This window comes from Scomber scombrus, chromosome 21 (assembly GCF_963691925.1).
Source record: "Scomber scombrus chromosome 21, fScoSco1.1, whole genome shotgun sequence".
Classification (NCBI taxonomy): Eukaryota; Metazoa; Chordata; class Actinopteri; order Scombriformes; family Scombridae; genus Scomber; species Scomber scombrus.
In genome coordinates this window covers 13472291-13492831 of record NC_084990.1, presented here as the reverse complement: position 1 = coordinate 13492831, position 20541 = coordinate 13472291, and the positions used below count along the sequence as shown (strand labels likewise).

At 37.3% G+C, this 20541-nt stretch overlaps 1 protein-coding gene across 1 annotated transcript in view; it reads right to left on the bottom strand.

The window, feature by feature from the left end:
- LOC134003104 (protocadherin-15-like) overlaps window positions 1-20541 on the bottom strand; it is a 154225-nt gene that overhangs the window by 83226 nt on the left and 50458 nt on the right. Inside the window, exons 17-20 of the mRNA XM_062442236.1 lie at window positions 19141-19273; window positions 18612-18691; window positions 15752-15845; window positions 8570-8698 (exon numbers count right to left, since the gene is read on the bottom strand). Coding sequence (XP_062298220.1) covers window positions 8570-8698; window positions 15752-15845; window positions 18612-18691; window positions 19141-19273 — 436 coding nt within the window. The remainder of the gene's footprint in view (window positions 1-8569; window positions 8699-15751; window positions 15846-18611; window positions 18692-19140; window positions 19274-20541) is intronic.

Genomic DNA, 20541 nt, shown 5'->3' with positions numbered 1-20541 from the left:
TCTGAACCTTTTCCCCGCCATGAAGTATGCATCCACATTTCATGAGTACAAGCTTTGATCTCTTTATCTTGTACTGTTAACCCAACACCATTTTATACATGTTATATTTTTACAATGTTTAACATACAGCAAAAAGAAGTCTGATAACTTACTGTCTCTCTTCCTTACTTTCTTTATGTTACTGCTCCTGTCACAGGTTTCACACAAATAATACAGATTTTGAGTTATTGCTTTGACAAGGTGACAAAGACAGACCTTGGGGATCTGCTATCTGTGACTCGCCATAGTTTGATATATCCCGTAGTGTCAGCTCTATTTTTTTGTTATTTCAACTAGTCCAGAGGAATCAAACTTACTTTCCACCAGTATAAATTGTTAAACCTTTCCAAAGTTAATGAGACAGTGGTTTCAATTTTCACTTGGAAAAAAGTGGCACAGAGTGTCTTCTTTCCTTTGTTGTACTTCTTTCATCCAACTGTCTTCCAAAATCTATGGACTAGAGTCAAACTCTGACTCCCTCTCCACATCATCTCTTTCAACTCATAAAATAAGTTAGCTAAGAAGATGACAAATTACTACCCGGCATTGCTTTCACCCCATCGGAGTGCTCATCCTGTCCAATCAGCATTCTGACAGCATTAAAATAGATGAGGGCAGTGCAGAGGAGAGGAGAACAGAGGAAGTATTAAGATGGTTTGTGTGTGTGTGTGTGTGTTTGTGTGTGGGGAGCTTAGGGTTGCTTACACAGCTTTTTGAAGCTAAAAGTCCCCAAGAAAATTGTTATTTGAATGTTAGAAAGAATTGCTTCACATCTGTTCTGCTAAGAAACAGTATACATATTTGTGTGTGTGTGTGTGTGTGTGTGTGTGTGTGTGTGTGTGTGTGTGTGTGTGTGTGTGTGTGTGTGTGTTTAATGTTATCAGTCTGGGCCTCACTAGTCAGAACATTGCACAGCAACCACATTATCCTGCATTATTTTGTTGGTTAAACATTAAAGAAGACTGCCTGGTATTTGCATGTACTTTCTATTTCACAGTTTATTATGTCAGAAAAAATCATGACAATAAATGTATTTGTTTACCAACTTAGTTTAGCACGTTAGCATGCTCACATTTGCCTCACTGTTATGTGGCTAAAAACTAAATGAGCAAAAAGCACCTTAGATGAAAAAGAGACAATTACGACAACATTACGACAAATATATATGTAAAACTTGTAACTGAGCTGTCAATTGATCAAATTACCATGCAGAATAACCTCCTATTGGATAATTTATTGTTAAATTTGCAAATGTACAAATTTCCCCATTGTGGTGCTAATAAAGGAATATCGTATTTTATCTTATATCTTATCTTAAACTGCCATCTGTCTTAAGTTGTTTGCCTCGTTTAAGCACAGTGGAAAATTTTACTTAACTGACTGATACAGTATTGTTGAAAAAGTGAGTTAAGTCAACTGAATTTCAATTGCTAATACGATTGGCAAAAACTACTTTATAGTGCACTACAATCATATACAAAGAATAACATATTACTTAAAAATCTGGTAAAAATTTGAGTTCATTTTTACTGAAAATGAACGCAGGAGAAAGTTACCAAACTTTAATGAAATGAAAAATAATGTATTTTAAAAGACTAAAAACTAAAAGCCCTGTAGTTGTTTTATTTTATTTCGAGAAACACATTTTGCATTTTGAAAATCATCCTTATGCTCTAATGTACACATAATGTACTACTTCTCTTCCTATTACTTGAGCATTATGCATACTGCCACTTGAATATGTTTTCTCAGCCTTCCTTACTCGGTTTGAATTATTTTCATACTATTACTATTATATTTGCCGTACTGTGTCACTGGTTGCTGTTGCACTGACCCATTTCTCGCTGTTTGCCCAATTTTGGATTATTGAAGTTTCATCTTATCTCACACACTGACTGTTAGGATGAATAGAAATTAGGTTCTGTCTTGCTAGTGCATGTAGGCTGGAAGAGAGGGAAGAATCAAGTCCTCTCAATGTGATTTGTATTTAGTGATTCATCTCTATCTGGGTGTAAAGCTTTGTCATAAATTTAATGGAGCATCCAGCTTTTTGGGCGATTATCTTAGGTTACTTGGAAAAGGGAGAAACAGAATGAAACATGAACAATGATAGAAAAAGTAAGAAAGAAAGTAAAGGGCCAGATGAGAAATGTTGTGGTGTAGGGAAACTAACGAGAGAGGAAATTCTGCAAATGTGTGCACTCAAGGATTAAACAGAGGAGAGGCAGATACTGTGCACGTTCTTATGTGTGCATGTCTCTCACCATACTGACAACCATGAAAAGCAATATTGTAACTAAACAAACTGAATCTTCAATCTTCAGTGACAGATTTTCAAGCTGTCACCAAGTATGAATATAGAGTTTTACTTTTTTCACATGTGCTATTAATTTATTTCAGTATGCAAAAATAAATGGATGGAATACAGTTGTAGTTTGGGAAACATACTTATTCGTTTTCTTGCTGAGAGTTAGATGAGAAGATCAGTACCACTTTCATGTGTGTCTGCTGTTAAATATTGTACTGATTCCAGCAGACAGTCAGATAAGCTTAGCAAAATCTTGAATTGGTTTTTACACTTTGGTTTTTGTAATGATTAAAACAAATGAGATATAACTTGCTAATGTGCTTTAGAGGTACTGGTAGGCATATTTTGCTACCTTCAGACAGAACCAGGTTAGCAGCCCCCCCCCCCCCCCAATTTACAGTCTTTACCATATGAATATGAGAGTGGTATCAATCTCCCCACTAACTCTCTGCAAGACAGTGAACAAGAGTGATGTATAAGTTATTTTTTTGAGAGTTGAGAGCAGTCATAGAAAACTTAATGCTGTGGTTTTCATTTCACTGAATTTATCTAAAAAAATATGAAAAAGAGATATACGGACAGTTCTTTTCCCCTATGGAGACTTATGAAAGGGGCAGATATCTGATATATTACAAGGGAAACACTACTTTCCATAAAACTGTCCTTCAAGTGTCCTATGGTAAAGTTGTCATAGCATTTCATTTTAGACACTGGATTAAATCCTTTTAGGAAAGCAGGATTAATCGCCTTGATGTCAAACATATTGATGTCTGCAGTTCCTGGACTTGTGTCTGATTTTCTCTTTCCCTCGATCCTTCTTCTTCAATTCTCTCTTCCTCTGTGTCTTATCCGTCCCTTACCGTCTTTCTCACACTTCTCTCAGCATAATTACGTTTTCAGACAGTTAAAAGCCAGAAACACAATAGGATTAATGTCTCAGCTGCCTTACTTCTGCTGCTTTTCAACACACGCTGACAAAAAAAGCCGCTTCAAGCCTGAAATATACACTCTATCTTTACCATTGCTAGTTTAGGTGCCCATTCCTCTTTCCTTCCAATTTCCCCCTTTATTCTTTTCTCTTTTCATCACTTTCACACCTCTGCATATAATACCATTCCTAGATACAGTGAGAGAAGTACCTGCTACTGAAACTAAATTACTGAGATATTTTTTCTCATCTCTCCCTGTGCACATTTCTTTTGCTGCACCCAATAAACCATACAGTCAGGTATTATAATGGTGTGGGAATCTTGTTTCACTAAGTTATACATATAGACAAGCCATCACTCAGACCTCCCTCCTACACTGTGTGTGTCTACGTGTGGGTGTGCGTGTGATTGCTGTCTCTCTCCCTGTCATCTTTCCAATTCAATTTCCAATCAACTAATATTTGTGCTCCGCCTGAACTTCATTTTAATAGTTTGGTGTTGCATCCCATAAAATGATTCAGCAGGAGGAACACATACTTTACATACACATCAAGTGACTGAGGAAACATAGATTTATCATTAAAAATGTATTGGTACTTCTTTTATGCCTAAATGCTCTAAATACACGTGGTAAAGAAAAAGAAAAAAATCAGAGAAAATTGCTTGTCTTGATCACCCCTCTTTATCCATTATTAAATGCAATGTGGGAGACTTTATTGTTCAATATAGATATATGGGATTCGTGTAAGACCAGGGACGACTCTTCATTTGTACATGTATGGACGTCTACGGTTTTCAGTTCTTCGTTGCCTTCGAATAATCTAAAGAAATGTTAGCCAAGATATATCTTAATCTTTTTGTTTTTACCCCAACAAAAGCTGTCAGTAGGTGGAAGGGGTCAGTTGTTGTTGTTATTGTCAAGGTGTTTGCCATGTCCTATTCTGAGATAAAATCTGAAATAGCCTTCAAATAAAAAAAAGAAGAAAGAAAAAAAATGTAACATTCTAGTATTTTTTTTTCTTGGATTCATGCTGGTTCCTAAGGACGTGTCAAATCTTTCATTTCTTGTTCATTTCTTGTTTTTTTGTTTTTGTTTGTTTATTTCTCATGGTTTGAGTGCTTTTGCAATAAATCATAATTAAAATTATGTTTCACCACACCACAGAAGTGATAGTCTTTTCTTTTTAAATATCTCATAAAAATCAAAGAACTCATAAAAATCTATTTAATATAATTTAAAAATGTGTACACTTTGAATTATTATCAAGGTTTACAGCCAGTCTTAAACAAGTCATTTTTGTGCAGCACACCACCACTGGCAGTGCACACAGAGAGTAAACAACCATGCAGTAAGCATAGGCAATCATAAGATGGGGGGCCAACAGCCTGCAGTTTTTTATTCCAGCTAACGACTGCAGCAGGTGATTTCACTGATTCATTCCCCTCTATGTAGCTGAAGGTGTGCAAATCAAGAAAATCATCTGGCGTTGTGTTGGACTGGAGGAAAAACTTGAATCCTTCAAGCTATTACTGGCAGATGATTACCTCACCCTGCCATGAAGGGATAAACCAAACTGTAAACTGATGAAGAGGTACTTTAGGAGGCAGCTAGCTTGATGTAAAATGTTGGCTCAGCATGCAAAGTACTGCTGTTTGAGCAGGAATGTGAAAAGATGGACATCAACTACAGCTATTTTTAAATGTAGCCTCATCCATTGTTCTCCAAGTTTGACATTGGTAACATTACAAAACACAATTACATTTCAATCAGTCTGATTCTTTTCCGTGTTGTCTGCTGCTATAGATTGCAAAAGTAGAATTAAACTCAGGCATTTTAAAATAGGCATAAATAATCTGTTCAAAATCACCCACCAATCAAAAGGCACCGGTAAGAACCAGCACACTACAGAATGTATTTTAGGGGTGACACTACATCTTGAAGCAAGCATTGATTCAAAACTAATCAATAAATACATTTGAAAAGATGTTAACGTTATAGTGTATACAATTGTTTATGGATTTAATCTAACAGTATCTTTGATAGTCATACGAGCTCCCTCTGAATTCACAGTCTTTAGCTTTCCTTCTCTTTAAGATAGAAACCATGTCTTGAACTCATGAAAGTCAGTTTAAGAATGCAGCCTAAGCTCTGTCGCCGCCTCGTTTCTCTTTCTCCACCTCTCCCCAGTGTCTTTCTCCAATTTCTCTCTGTCACACGTGCATGTCTCACTTCCCTCCCCTCTTTCCATCTCTCTGTACCTTACCAGCATCAGCAAACCAAGGTCAGGCCCATTCATTCTTCCAGAAATCTGTTTAATACCTACAGGTACAGACCCTGGTTTGGAATGAGGCCCAGAGTCGTGCCTTGCACAGCCCGCTGAGGGATCACGCCGTCTGTTTTGGTTTGGAATATATCCAAGGGTCCTTGAAAGGGAGGAAGTTCACAATTGGAATACTTTCAAGTGCCCTCTCCAAAGATTAGGGTGGGTTTTTGGATGTTGAATTTGAAGCATGCCCAAAAGTCTGAGCGGGATTTCAAATATGGAATGCTTGGAATGAAATGTCCTTTTTAGGATAAAGGTGAATTTAGGAGTTTGGAGTGGTGCCCAATGGTCCAAATAATAAAAAAGATATTACACTTTTAAGTTTGGAACCTGTTAAAAGTAAGCCTTGTTCAAAATCCCAGACATGGGTGTACACGGGCCATATATTTATCTCAGGAGTAGTCCTAGAGAGGCATGATTAACATTTAGAACCTGGCAAAGTGTCAGACTGATCAAAGACCCCTGACACTGCTGTATAAAGGCTATGAATTAAGCTTGGAGCAAATCCAAGAAAGCATGCAACCAAGGGAGCATCTTTAAAGATCAGAGCCTATCAAAGTGTCAGATTTAGCCATGACCCCTGTCTGGGGAATACATGAGTCAGTTATTAGGTTTGGAACAAGTCCATGAGTCTTTGTAGTAAGTGGAGACGAGGGTGCTGATTCAGGTAAAAATGCATTCCACAGTGTGAAGGTGAGATCATATTTCTTACGAATATGCAACTTTTTTCTCCCCTTTGTTTCATATTACATTAGATTCATATTTAGTATTATTTAGTACTTTTTAAAAAATGTTGTTCAAATTTGTCCTCTCATATCTAGTTCTATTTCACATAAACACTGAAGTTGAATATCCAGAATTGAGATAATGTTATTTAGAGAGAATTGTGGACAAAATGTCCCTACTTTTCCCAGTAAAAATACATGAGTACTCTCAGAACCTTAAAAAAACCCTAAAACAAACAAAAACACAGCAACTGTCTTAGCAAAATACTGAAAAATGCTTTTATTACAGTACTACAATTAGTTCAACTTTTAAGCTGTGGGGTTTTTTTGTACTTAAAATAACCTAAAATGCAATTTTACAGTTCAGTCAGTTCAAAGCAATCAAAGGGATCAAGCTAGGGCTGCAACTAATGTTTATTTTGATTATTGAGATATCTGTTTATCATTCCTTTTAATAACTGATTCATTATTTGGTCTATTAATGTCCTCACTTAAGGACTGTGAAACTTTCATAATTACCATATTGATTCTTGAGTTATGGCCCAACAATCTGTTTTGTGAGGTTACAGTGACCTTGACCTTTGACCATCAAACTCTAAGTTCCATTTTGAGTCTAAGTGAACATTTTTGGTGGACATTGTATGTATGCCACATGTAATGAAATTCCCTCCAGGTGTCCCTGAGATGGACATGAGGTCACAGTGACCTTGAGTTTTGACCAACAAAATATAATCAGTTCAACCTTGAATCCAAGTGAACGTTTGTGCCAAATCTGAAGAAATCCCCTTGAGTTGTTCCAATTATATAGCTATGAGGAGAAAATGGGATAGACAGACATACATACAGACATATGTATGGACAGATGGACAACCCACAAACATAATGGCTCTGGCCATTGCTGCCTCTGGCGTGGACTAAAAATGTAAAAAAAAATCAATAGAAAGGATTTTACTTTAAATTGTAAATTTAATTGTAAAAAGTATATTCACTAAATTCACTTAAAATTGTATATTGCACTATATTTTTAGGTTTATTTTTATTTTTACTTTTATTTTATTTTATTTCTGCACTTTATCACACAGCCTCATCCTCAGACATTGTTGTTCTTATTTTAGTATTTTAGTATTTTAGTTTTTAGTATTTAGTATTTAGTATTTAGTATTTAGTTTTTCTTCTTATTTAGTATTTAGTATAGTATTTTGTATTTAATGTTTTAGTATATTGTTCTTGATGTCTTTGTGTATTAAGCTGCTGGACCCTAAATTTCCCCAAGGGGATCAATAAAGTTTACATCTATCTATCTATCTATCTATCTATCTATCTATCTATCTATCTATCTATCTATCTATCTATCTATCTATCTATCTATCTATCTATCTATCTACAAATTCACAGTTTTTCCTAGAAAAAGATGCATTTTCAAGAAGTCATCATTTTAAAATCATGGTAAAACACCCAATGCAGTCCTCACAAATGCAGCAGACATTCGCACATGTTTTCTCCAAAGTTTCCTGTCCACCTTTGAGTTATGCGCACACACGCCCTCACACACGCTCACACATAGTCCTCTGAGTACGATAACATACTGTCCTAATTACAAAGCTACCAAGGTTTACAGAGTTATGTTAGTGATCTCTGGTCCCCATTGTAAAAGATTATAAGAGCTGAATTTAATTAGTCTGTGAATCTGTGTGCTGCAAGTGTCTGTTTGTATGTGTGGTACGGGACTGTGGAAGGGAAAACAAAAATGGAGATCAGACAAAGTTATATAGTTTCAGTAATTACGGATCTTTCTCTCAAGGTAGTGACCTTGTGTTAGGATTGCAGAAACATAACGTAAATTCAGTGCCACAATAAAAAAAGTATAGCGTAACAATGAAAATGAATAATGTTACAAGGCCCAACTGTGTTGTGTTAATTGTGCAGTCAGGAATTATTGATACACTGAGATAAATTTTAATCTAAATTTGCTTTTTTGTTCATGAGTCATCATAACAAAATAGGATTAGTGCACACAAAAGCTCAAACAAATGTGCAAATCAGCATTGTGTGCAAAATGTAAAGATTAGCATACACAAAACACACACATGCTCTTGAGGAGAAATATGGTGCACTCATACATGTTCACACAAACTAGATGTATAACATCAAAATGTCAAAAAAAATAGTGAACACAGATACACATTTATTGGTGTTTTTTCTGTGCAGGTGCGTGTGTGTGTGTGTGCATGTGCATCTTCCTACCTTGACCTGTCCAACGTAGGCGTGATCCTGCTCTTCGGTGACAGTAAGGTTCACCGGCAGTGAGTAATCGAACAGCGGGTCATTGTCATTAACATCTGTCACCACAATGTTCACCGTTGCAGTGGAGGTCTACACACACAAACACAGGCATGACATTGTGTTACTATTCTACTTTGTAAAATAAAAGCATTTTTTGTTTTTAACAAGTTTGACTAGTGTCACAATTTTTTTTTTTGTGATTCATCATCAGAGTACACAGGATTAATACATATTTACATTTTTGTATTTTATTTTACTGTCTGTATTTTTTTTTTCTTTTTCATAACAGCTCCCTTATGTCACAACTAAAGAGTCTATTTTGCTTGCTAATGAACTGCACTCCAGCCCTGGCTATCTCATCCCTTTATTCTTGTCTAACTAGAGTAAAAGTAGATTTTTTTTTAAAATTTAAGATATGTATAATTAAGAAAATCATTTAAGAGGAGTGACCAATGGTCTGAGAAATGTATATGTATGCAGTTGGTCATTGTGGTTAAAAAAAAAAAAAGTGAACTTATCCACATATAAAAGAATGTAAATGAATAAGCTGTACATTGTATCAAATTAGACACAAACTCGAATTATGTATTTATTAGACAGTAAACAAACACAGTTATACCCTAATTAGACACCATACACCTAAATTATGATATAAGTAGAGATTACATAGGCTGTTCATGTAAACAATTCACAATTCATGTTAGGGAGACACAGCCTCATCTCACAAGAATACATGTAGTTCACCACGAGAGCTGAGAGCTGGGAATGTACATGCTGCTTGTAACAGGACCAAGAGAACAGAAATAGTGCAGAAATATAACTATTGGCTAAGTTTGCTTTTATATTCCGTTATGTATGTTCTATAACACTCATGTCGAAGAAGAGTTCAGTGATTTTAAGCCTCTGTTTTCCTCACAGAAATCAGATGATGTCAGCAACATCTTGGAGTTAGCTTTAGCCTGCCTGAGCACCTTGGTGGATACTAGAGAAAAGTGCATCAGATGGAATCAAGAGAGTTAAGAATTCAAATAGTTAAATCATCTATAAGAAGCTGTACTTTTGATGATCACTATTTCTGTGTTGTTTATCCAAAAAAAATACTTTTGTACATCTGTATAGACTTGGTGACTTTCTGTTAAATGATTGCATGTCTTGTATTAAATGAGATACTTAATGTGATTGCTGCGTGTTTGGTTTTATCATCTGTTATCAGGATTATTTTGAAAGTCAGACAGGATGTTGGTTGGAACATTTGAGCATATATTGCACATGTATAATTTTACTTTAGTTGCAGCACAATTGTGTTGTTACGTGTTGTTAATTACCGTCGGTAGAATCAGTATTTTAGATAGTGACACAGCATTAAATGATTTGATGTCCAAATAGCCTGCAGCATTTGTTAGTAGACTACAGTGCATTGGACCAGCTGAAGCACTTGTAGGTATGTCTTCACTTTAGTTTACAGTACAGTTCTGGAAATTATCCTAACAGTGAGAAATAAAGATGCAATGTCCTGGTAGCTTCCATAGGTTGTCCAAAACGACAACCACATTACAGAATAACCTTATGCAATTTCAGTCCCACTCTGAAAAATGCAGAGGTGGTTGGGTAGTACATATGCTATTGTTTGATATCAAAAGTCAGATTGAAAGATGAGAAAACATTCAAGTATTGATAGACAACTGAGCTGCAGCAACACCCACAGAAACCTTAAACAAACGTGTTGTTGATGTACATGCTCTGAGCTGATCCTAGGGATATCTGATACACATTTTAAAGGATTTAAAGGATCCTTGCATTACTTGTTTCTACTGTGTTGTGTCCACTGCAGCCTGCCAGTGTTGCAACACTGTTCTCCTTCATAAACAGCCAACAGTGTGAGCATGCTAATGCATGCAAGTGAAAATTTAAACAAGAAAAATTATTCTGAATTCTGAAATCGTGGTTGGCAAAATATATATATATATATATATATTAATTAAACTCCAACTCTAAGTCTCTTTTTCTCATTGGCAAAGAGTTGCAGTGTACAAAAACATTCATCCAACAGTTTTTCATTTTTAGTCGCTTCCTTCAGTTAAAATGACGAACGTCGACAGCTGCAGATCATATCAGCTGGCTATTTAATATTAATTCTGTGAGTAACTCAATGGCAGGCCAAAATTAAACTTGGCTGTTGTCGGGTTTGTGTGCTCCCCTCAAGCTGGTGTGTGTATTTGGCCAAAGACCATTTATGAGGGAAGAAGCTCCAGTGGACTGTAGTTTCTGTACACTCCAACAGAGTGTTGCACCTTCTTTCTAGTGGATCACTTCAGTTGAGTTTTTCAGTTAAATATATTTTATCAATCATTTTATTTGATCATCTTAATAATTTTGAAGCAGGACCTTCAGTATTCAGATTAAATCTGTGCCAAATCAGAGGACTACAATGTTCCAGATACATACTAAATTAACATTGCATATCTTCTGCTGCTATGTAAATTAAAAGTATCAGATCAGATACTATGGAAGGACTCAGATCAGGGCTAGAAAATTATTTTATTTGGGTACTTGAAATCCGACAAAAAAAGCAGACTGGTGATATGTACCGCTGCAAAAATCTGTGCCAACACAGACGGGAAATACCATAACAATGGATTATCAGCTGAAGCATTGCCACTAATGAAGCATGCAGAGTGCACGCTAGCAAATAGATTCATGCCCTGAAACAAGCATGTTTTTTCAGCATTGTACCCTATGACATAAAATTATTTGTTTGTAAGCTATAAAAATATGTTTGTATACCACAAGCATTTACTGTTTTACAACCAACAGCACAGAAAAAAGGTAACTAAGCAAGATTAGAGGAGCAAGAGAGAAAGAGAGAGAGAGAGAGAGAGAGAGAGAGAGAGAGAGAGAGAGGATGGTGGGAGGTCACCAATTTCTTTATTTGACTTTCATGAGAGTGGAAGAGAGGGAGAGAGACATAGAAGATTTGACTTTTAAAGGAGGGAACTGGGACGAGGAGAAAAATGAGGGTGAGCTAACTGTGAGATGAAAAGTGAAAAAGCGCGTGGGTGTGTATGGGAAAGTGACAACAGGCTATTGAGTATGGAGCCAATTTCCTGACAAAACTTAAACAAACCAAACATGTTTTACAAAAGTATTTTACCATCCACAACAGCAGGTGGTACAATGAGTCAATTTAAATGCATCGGTAGGTTGAGCAGAGTCAAGCAGATTAAAGAGCTACGGCGAGCCACTGTGGATGAAAGGATTAAAGTAATTTCTGGGATTAGGTTGTTGTAATCTAACATTATATCAGTAATAAACTAGCTAGTCAGTTAGTGTCGTCTTTGCAGGACAAGCAACATAAAAATAATTATTGATTTGGTCGACAAAAAGTGGATATCTGGAGTGGAAAGATGTGATCATCTTTCAAATAATTGAAAATTCAGAGTGCTAATCTATAGCCAATTGGGTTTAGTATTAGCTAGTTTATTATCTTATTTTATTATTTATTATAATTATTTATTTTACATAGAGAAACAGGCACCTGCCCATAGTCAGTGGTAGTTTTAAATATTCATATTTCCCCCATATACTATACACTGACAGCTAAAAGTGTTTATATTCACTGTGACAATGGAGCACATTTTCTGACTTGAGTATTAATACATAACATATTCATATTAATATACAGTTTTAAAGCTCTAGCAATCTACAAATTGGTTGTGTCCCTTGGTGGAACAATGGGTGGAAAGAGGTCAGTGCTCTGGACTCATCTGTTTTTGTCTCTCTGTGACATCTGTCTTGACAACTGCCTAGCAGCCACAAGTTATTGATGGAAATCCACTGATGTTAATTTAAGAATAAGGCTGTTGATGTTGAATTTTTCTTACTGTCAACAAAGACCAAAACCAAAACAAGGAAAAGAACTATCGATTTTACTTACAGCATTACCTGTGCAGCCAAAGACCTCCATTGTTGTCCAAACTAGCCATTTAGCTTCTTGCTAACTGGTAAAACCAATCATAGTCATGCGGGTGCACAGTGCAGTTTTTATACACCATTACTCTCACTGATACTGTGCACTTCTTACTCAGGGCTGTACGCTAATGTTTCTCCCAAGGTGTACATGTGCTCCTAAATGAAAAAGAATTAGAAGCATACAAAGAAATTTAGGAACACAGTGAAAAATGTGCCCAAGTAACACAGAGTTTATTAAGCCAGTAATGGGTTGACTTCTCCGCAGTTTATCTTTCACACTAAGTCGTTACAATGTCTTACTGTCTTAAACCCATTCTCAGCTTCCACCTGCCACCCGACTAGTTCTGCTGTGCTGTGCTGTGTGTGGGCATGCTCAGGTCTTTGACAAACAGACTCAAATTTAAATAAACTGAGGGCAGCCTGATTCAATATCTGTATTCTGAGAGAACACAATTTCTCCAAGGGGAGTATCAATGAGAGAACAGGAACTGAAATATCATTCACCTTTTTGTGTTGGACCTCAGTCAAAGAAATTAATTCATTAATCAGGAACAGTCCTCAATGTGTGTTTTAAACTAAAGCAGCAAAGATTAGTCGATTGGACTATCAACAAGTAACTGATTCAGCTACTTTGCAGATTGCTGCCCAAGCACCACTACCCTCCTCCTCCTTCTGGAGGCGCTGAACAGACTGGTGAACTACTGTTCAACAACTAAGAAAAGCAAGCAAAATAACAGCCCTGTGTAGTCCTGGAACACAAAGAATCTGCCGGAGCTTTGACAGTAACTAGAAGCGGATTCATAGTGTTTCTGGTAGTACCATCATTGTAGCTGAGCTAACATTAGTGAGACTAAAGATGGTATATGTGTATGTGTGTGAGTGTGTGTGTGTGTGTCTATGGGGGAGTGTCAGTACATAGCCACAGCCCTGCAGTTTATCATGTTAAAGTTATCGTACTTAGCCCTGAATATCTTGTAAAGCTAAGACGGAAGGTCAGTTGTTAGCCCATGTGTTGTGTTTACTGCAACAGAAAAAGAATAAATCTTTGGTTTATCAGCACAACGTCGCCTCTCTGCCTCCTTGTATCAGGCTTGCTAACGTTAACAGCAGCTTTGTGCGGGCTAATTAACTGATTCACAACAATGAGAACTTGAATTTCTGGTGAGTTCTGAGTTTCACCAGAGACTGAGCTTAATAAGAACACACATGGCCCACTCCCACAGACCTGGTCAGTGCGTCAACTTTTTGCTAGCTCATGTACAGTTGATATTTTGGCTGTTTGGGGCAAATAAACACAAATGGCCCACCAGTCAAAATCACTCAAATGATGCAACGCAGAAAAGGTCTTTGCATTTTGTCTAAACACACTTTAAGGGTATCACAGTTGGCCGTTTTTTGTTGATTTAACTGATGTGCCTCTTACTGAACAGTGTTAATCCACAGCTAAAAATGGCGTCCAACAAAAGTTGTTTGCAGTTGTGTCCAGCTGTTTTAGAAAACTACTTTGCTTTAAAAAGAAAGAAAAGAAAACTTCTATATTACATAAAATGTAATAAGACTGTGGCTGAATGCCACAAAGTGTGCAATGTACCAAAGTTTAAGTTGCATCCTTACAGTGGAACTGGTTTACTGCACCAGCTTGTAGGATCCTCAATCTGTGGCAGTATGATGGATTTACTGGCCAAATAGCCATTTAAGCACTTTGTAGTCTGACACTCTCACAACGGGACATTTAATAATAGGGGACACAGATGTGTGTGCGGTGTGTGTGTGCACGCATATGAAGACAACCCAAGGCCTTTAGAGTGATGCTGATTAATGGGCCTGTGTAAGGCAACTACACCCCAATCTTCTTTTTCTATTTCTTTCTTTTGCTTGTCTTCCCTTTCTGTTTCTCTCCGTTGCTCATAGCATTCCTCTCTTATAGACTCCCCTTTCTCTCTCCATCTTTACACCTCTCTCTGTCTGTATTCACATTTCTGGACTCTTTTTTCCTCTTGTTCAAAATATAATGGAGTGTCGAGCAGAAAAATGTCCAAACTACTTTTAGCCATTTTATGACTTAAAGACCTTTAGGCCACAAAGATAATACACTAATTGTCAAGGTCCAGAGAGCAATTGGCTAAGTACATGTGTGCATGTGTGAGGGTGTATGTGTTAAGACTATTTTATAGCATTGTGTATGAGCACATATCTTTTGGTTCTTCCTCTTCCAACTTTCACCCACTTGCCCTCTCCCCCCATATTGTGTGTGAGGGCATGTGTGAGAGAAGGTCAGGGTATTCAAATCAGCATTTTCTCTCCTCAGAGGGACCTTAAACTTTACCTTTTGTTTTAATTGACATATGGGGGATGGGGGTAAGGGGTCAGTGAAGAGGAAAAGAAGAGAATAGGAGAAAGGTGGAGAAGTGTGGGTGGGAAGAAGAGAGGAGGAAAGAAAAGAAGAGGTGGGAGCAGGGAGACTCCATCCAATGCCTTCATTTGACTTTCATGTAAGCACGACTGAAGATTGTAAAAAAGGAGAACCATATGAATCTTGCTAAATCTGAATCTAAATCTTTTAGATTTAGCTGGCTTAGTGTGATCATACTAACTTGTATAAACAGAAGCTGGTTGAATCGACAAAAAGTAGATCACTATTGAGTCCCACTTTGATACGTTTTGTAGTTTAGCTTGTATTTTGATGAATGTTTCTGTGCTCCATCACATCTGACTTTAAAGTGTCTCAAGTCTCACTTAAACAAAACATTAGGTAGCAATTTATTTTGTTATTTTCTCCATTTTCCCAACATTTTTCTCAAACACTTCAAGGTTATAGTCCTGGCAACCCTGAACAGAATATCATTGACTCTTATTTTTGCATCTATATTCCATCCATCTGTGCACATACTTAAATATCCATTTGTTTAAAGTTCATTGTGATAAATAGATTTTGCCTTTTTATTTCCATGATATAGATAATGGGTTTTATTATTACTGAATGACAAGCTTTTCTAAAAATTGCCTCTAAAAACCTTCTTTTCACATAATGCCACAGCTGTTGTTTGTGGCATTTCACTGTGAGGGATTGTATATCCCTTCCTGCATTTACTCAGTTCAATTCCACAGGGCATGTGAAATAACTCGAGTAAAGACAACCAGTTAATATCTGTGTTGTACAGCTGAATTTCTTACCCCATGTCCGTGTCCGTCGGAGGCTGTGACCACAAGGGTGTAATAGTCCAGGGATTCCCTGTCCAGAGACTTGTTCAGAACCAAATAGCCTGAACTGGAGTGAGAACACAAACAAAGAGAACACTGTTAACACTCCAGCCATGAGCTTAAAAATAGAAAAGAACTGAACATTTTAAAACAAATTACGACATAAAATAAAAACAGGATAGGACCAAACATGGCAGAGGATAATATTGTGGTCTTATACTATATGACGTTGAAGGTCTACTAACTATGTCCTTCATCATATAGCCATTTGTTAGGTGCTGCTTTGCTGACTCTAGTAACATGGGAAAAAGTTGGAAACCTGTCTTGTTTTCTGGAAAAGTTTATTCCTTTTCATATACTGTACTGTTTACACCACTTTGGAGACAACTTTGAGACAGTTGAGAGCACTGTTAAGTCACTGCATAAAATCTCTAAGTGTGATTTTTACTACCAACTCACCCGCAATGATATTTAGGAATGCCCTCTGGGGTGCTGTTGCTATAATGACACTGATACGATGAAGAAACACCTATTCTTCTAAAGATATATGCAAAATGCTTAGATTCTCCCACCAACAACAGTTAAATACTGATTAATTGTGCATTAAACAAATAGCCAAATATGGTCTACTGTATTTAAGTGGGCAATGGCCGATAATATGTACTATATATGTATCCTGTATATATATATACACTGTATGTAGCACTATCATGCATTAAATTATTTCCTCAAAGTAGTGAAAACGCCCCCAAGGATGAACATTCTGAAAACAGGCAACATTCCTAGTAAGCTGTTTACATGGTTAATGAAAATGAATATTCCACTAATATGCCTGTGTACATGCAGATGGTTTTCAGGGTTTCCCTCTGCTCCTGTGGGAACAGGAATCACAAGATCTCTGCAGGCAGTTAAGTAAACCAGCGAGGTGATAAACCTGAGTCAACTGCTGCCTGATATTTATATGTGATACTGATATGACTGATATTATACATTTATAGTTTCAGGCATGTCCAGGTTGTCCAATAATGTTTACAACACTTCAGTGTTTTAGATGCATCACACAGCGTCATCACTGCACTTCATGGCTTAATGTCAGGATAATAACCAGTCCCCTCCATCCCCATCATGGAGAAGGCACACTGTTTTTCCAACCTACTCTAGCTACTCTTGAACATCAGCAGTTTCAGTGCAGCCTGTATGAGACTTCTGACCAACCAAAACCAGCCTAAATCTTTGATGCTGGGCTTGATTGATTACATTTTTTTCCAAAGAAAATTTACATAATGAAAGTGTTTTTTTAATTTAAGCTACTTTCATGAATTAGACAGCATTTGAAATGCATATTTTCTCCATATATTAATGGTGTGTGTAGATATGTGTGTGTAAGTGAATGTGTTTGCAGATGTTAAGTGGTCTACAGAGAGAATCTTTGAAGCTGTTTTTTTTTTTCATACAAACTATTGTTTGTTTGTTTATTTATGGGCGATTCGTGAAAAGTAATGTCTGTGAGCCCACATATACACACACTTGAGAATGTGCAGTCACACAAATAGGCTTATTTTCTCATTTTCTCCTAATCACATATTTTGACAGTTGCTTCGCATGTCTAATGTTCTCAAACCAAACATCTGTTGCGACATGTGTAGAGGAACTACAACAAATCCCATTGTTCAGAATGAACACCAGATAACCCAAATGTATTCCAAAAAATTATAGCGATAAACATCTTCAAAGCTCATCTCTTGTGTATGTCAAATCCTGCCACGATGCTGGGTCTTTCATTTCTTTTGGCCATTTGTGTGTTATAGTACATCTATGCCAACCATCTTGCAAAAGGGCCAATACTAGACCAGTTTGGGTGCTCTCCTGGTGCATTTCTAAATATTCAACTGAGCCAAATTCTACACAAAAGCAATGAAAAAGCACACTGTACCATGCCAATATGAGCTGCATGGCATGTTGTAGTACAGGAAGCAAAGCAAAGCTACTTATACTGCCATAATGCACACAGCTGAGGCACTGGAAGATTTTGGCACTGTAGTTCAAATGTCCGACAGAGCCCATCAAATATTCCTAGAATCCAGAAGTGAAACCTCTTCAAATCATTGTAATCTTTGTTGCTTTCTGCTGCAGTCATTTTCTTTCATTATGTTTTTGAATCGTCATTTGTCTGTTCATTGTTTCCTTTCTGGCTCTTGCTGACATCTTGTCCCTGCCTTCCCTTATCTCTCCCCTTTTCCACCCCTGTACTATATTTCTCCCCCTCTTTTCTTCCATGTGCTTTAAATTCTGTCCCCCTCCTCTTGCTATCTCTCACCATACTTTTCTTTGTTTCTGCCTCGCCTCCCCCTCCCTCTAAAATAGATAAGATCTTTCCCCAGAATTAGAAATGCATTTTTAATGAGCAATAAATGAATAAATACAACAAAAGCCCTCAGACTCTGTGTGTGTGTGTGGGCATGGTGACTCTGTGTATGGGGTAGAATGTGTGAGTGTATGAGTGTATTTAGGTGAAGCCCATGGCAATGCCTGAGCCCATGATAACATTTAGACTGTTTCAACCTCGCACACGCACACGCACACGCACACGCACACACACACGCACACGCACACACACACACACACATTTGTATATTTCCATAGTTGTACAGAATACTCACAAAACGCGCTTGCACAACTGTCACATTAAAATGAAAAATCATATTGGAGTCTTCAGTTTCTGTACTAACACTAACTTCAACAAGCTTTACAGGTTTGATCAATAATGATAAAATGAGAAGTATTTGCGTGTGTGAGTGTGTAAGAGAGAGCTGTGTGTTCACAATTTACTTACGTCAGCTGCAGTGCAAAATGTTCATGGGGGTCTCCGCTGTGAATTTTGTAGGTGATAGGGTCCCCTTCACGATCAACTGCCTGAAGAAAATACACAGAGACAAAACACACGTAAAAATATGCATGAACTTTTATTTAGCATCAGCAAATTCTACGTTTATATGTTGCACATAATATGTTAGTCTTGTGTTCGTGTTTGTCTGTGGTCTTTCATAGCCTATGTTTGAGGACAGATTTTAGACTTAGGACCAGTTAATTGGGAACGGCTTGTCCAATTGGGGATAAAAGCTGTGTCCCCTTGGGGAAAAGCTGATTTTTGGCTCGGTGATTAAGATTAAGGTTAGGATAGGCAAGTGGTAAGGACCAATAGGGTTAGGTTAAGTTACCAGGAAATGAATGCAAGTCTATGTAATGTCCCCAAAGTGACCGTGGTCTGATGTGTGTGTGTGTGACTGTGTGTGTGTGTGTGTGTGTGTGTGTGTGTGTGTGTGTGTGTGTGTGTGTGTGTGTGAGAGAGAGAGAGAGAGTACCTGCAGATTAAGCAGTGTAGCTCCAGTCCTCATCGCTTCACTGATCTCCAGGTTGTACTGTTGCCGTGGGAAACGGGGAGGGCTCTGGTTGTTCGGGGGCAAAACTTCAATATAGACTGTAGTAATGGATGACCTGGAGAGGGAAAGAGAGCGAGACAGAGAGATAGAGACGGAGAGAGAGAATTGGTGAAAAGATGAATGAAGAGAACAGAGAGGAACAGATGAAAGAGGAAAAGTAGCAATGGAATGTTACGGACAGATGAGAGGAGAAGAGGAGGAACAGGAGAGCTCGAGGGCAGCACAACAGGATAGTAAGTGCAAAAGCAGTGTCAGGGAGGTTGAATGGTCTATTATTTAGGAGTGGCTGCCCAGTGTTTGTTTCTTTGCACTTCATGCTGTGTTTAACTAATTGATAGGAGGGTGAAGTCAACAACAGTGAGAGTGGCAGAGACACTAGAAACTGTTGTGCTAGAGGGATTTTACAAAACGTCCTTTCTTGCAGGGCTTAAGGTTTCTGTTGTGCATATTGACAAAATCTTCTGCTGTTTGAAAGACGTGAGCACCATTCTTTCTGAAAGGAAACATTATTTTTTCCTATTAATTCATTTTAATAAAAGTCTGTATAAAATAAGGCCATCTTGTTAGGGCAGTATTATATCATTCTTCTTTCTACCCTTCATTATGCAGTGTTATGAACCATATTATGCAGCGCGGCGCATTTGAAGACCTTTTGAATATGAACTATTACTTAAAGTTAAGCTCTGCACTAGAACACACACATTTTTGATATCAGAATGAAATGAATATTGTTGAAAGGTTTGTGCACATCCAGGAATACATTTTGAATGCAGCAATTAAATGGAAGGAATGTAAACCAACTGTGATTATAAGTGGATTCAGACCTTGACAGGTAAAGAAACTTGAATTAAATGCTTCAAGAAAATAAGCTTAAAAGGGAATCAAGGCAGAGAAAAGGGCATTTACATCAAGTTTCTAATTTGAGCCCAAAGAAAATGCATTCAAAGGATCAGACTTTTTCACTTTGTTAAATGAAGTCTTAATTACACAGTGTTTATTTCCCCTCTGATAAACAGCTTTGGCTGTTCAATAAGCTGCGTTCGCTGGCATTTTTTAATCAACATAACACTTCATGTCAACAGCATGTCACCATAATGACCTACATCGACAGAGCTGTTTATTTTCGTGCCCTGTAAACAACTTGTGTCCTTGTCTCACTTTTTCTATCTGCAAATGCTTGATTATCTGGGTCACAGTCGTCATGTTTGGGAAAACTACAGTTTTCCACCCAAATTGACGGACTCATAATTGGTAGGTAGAAGTCATGGTCTATACGGATAAAATGTTATCCTGAACCATTTTTTTCCAAAGAAGCTTGGATTT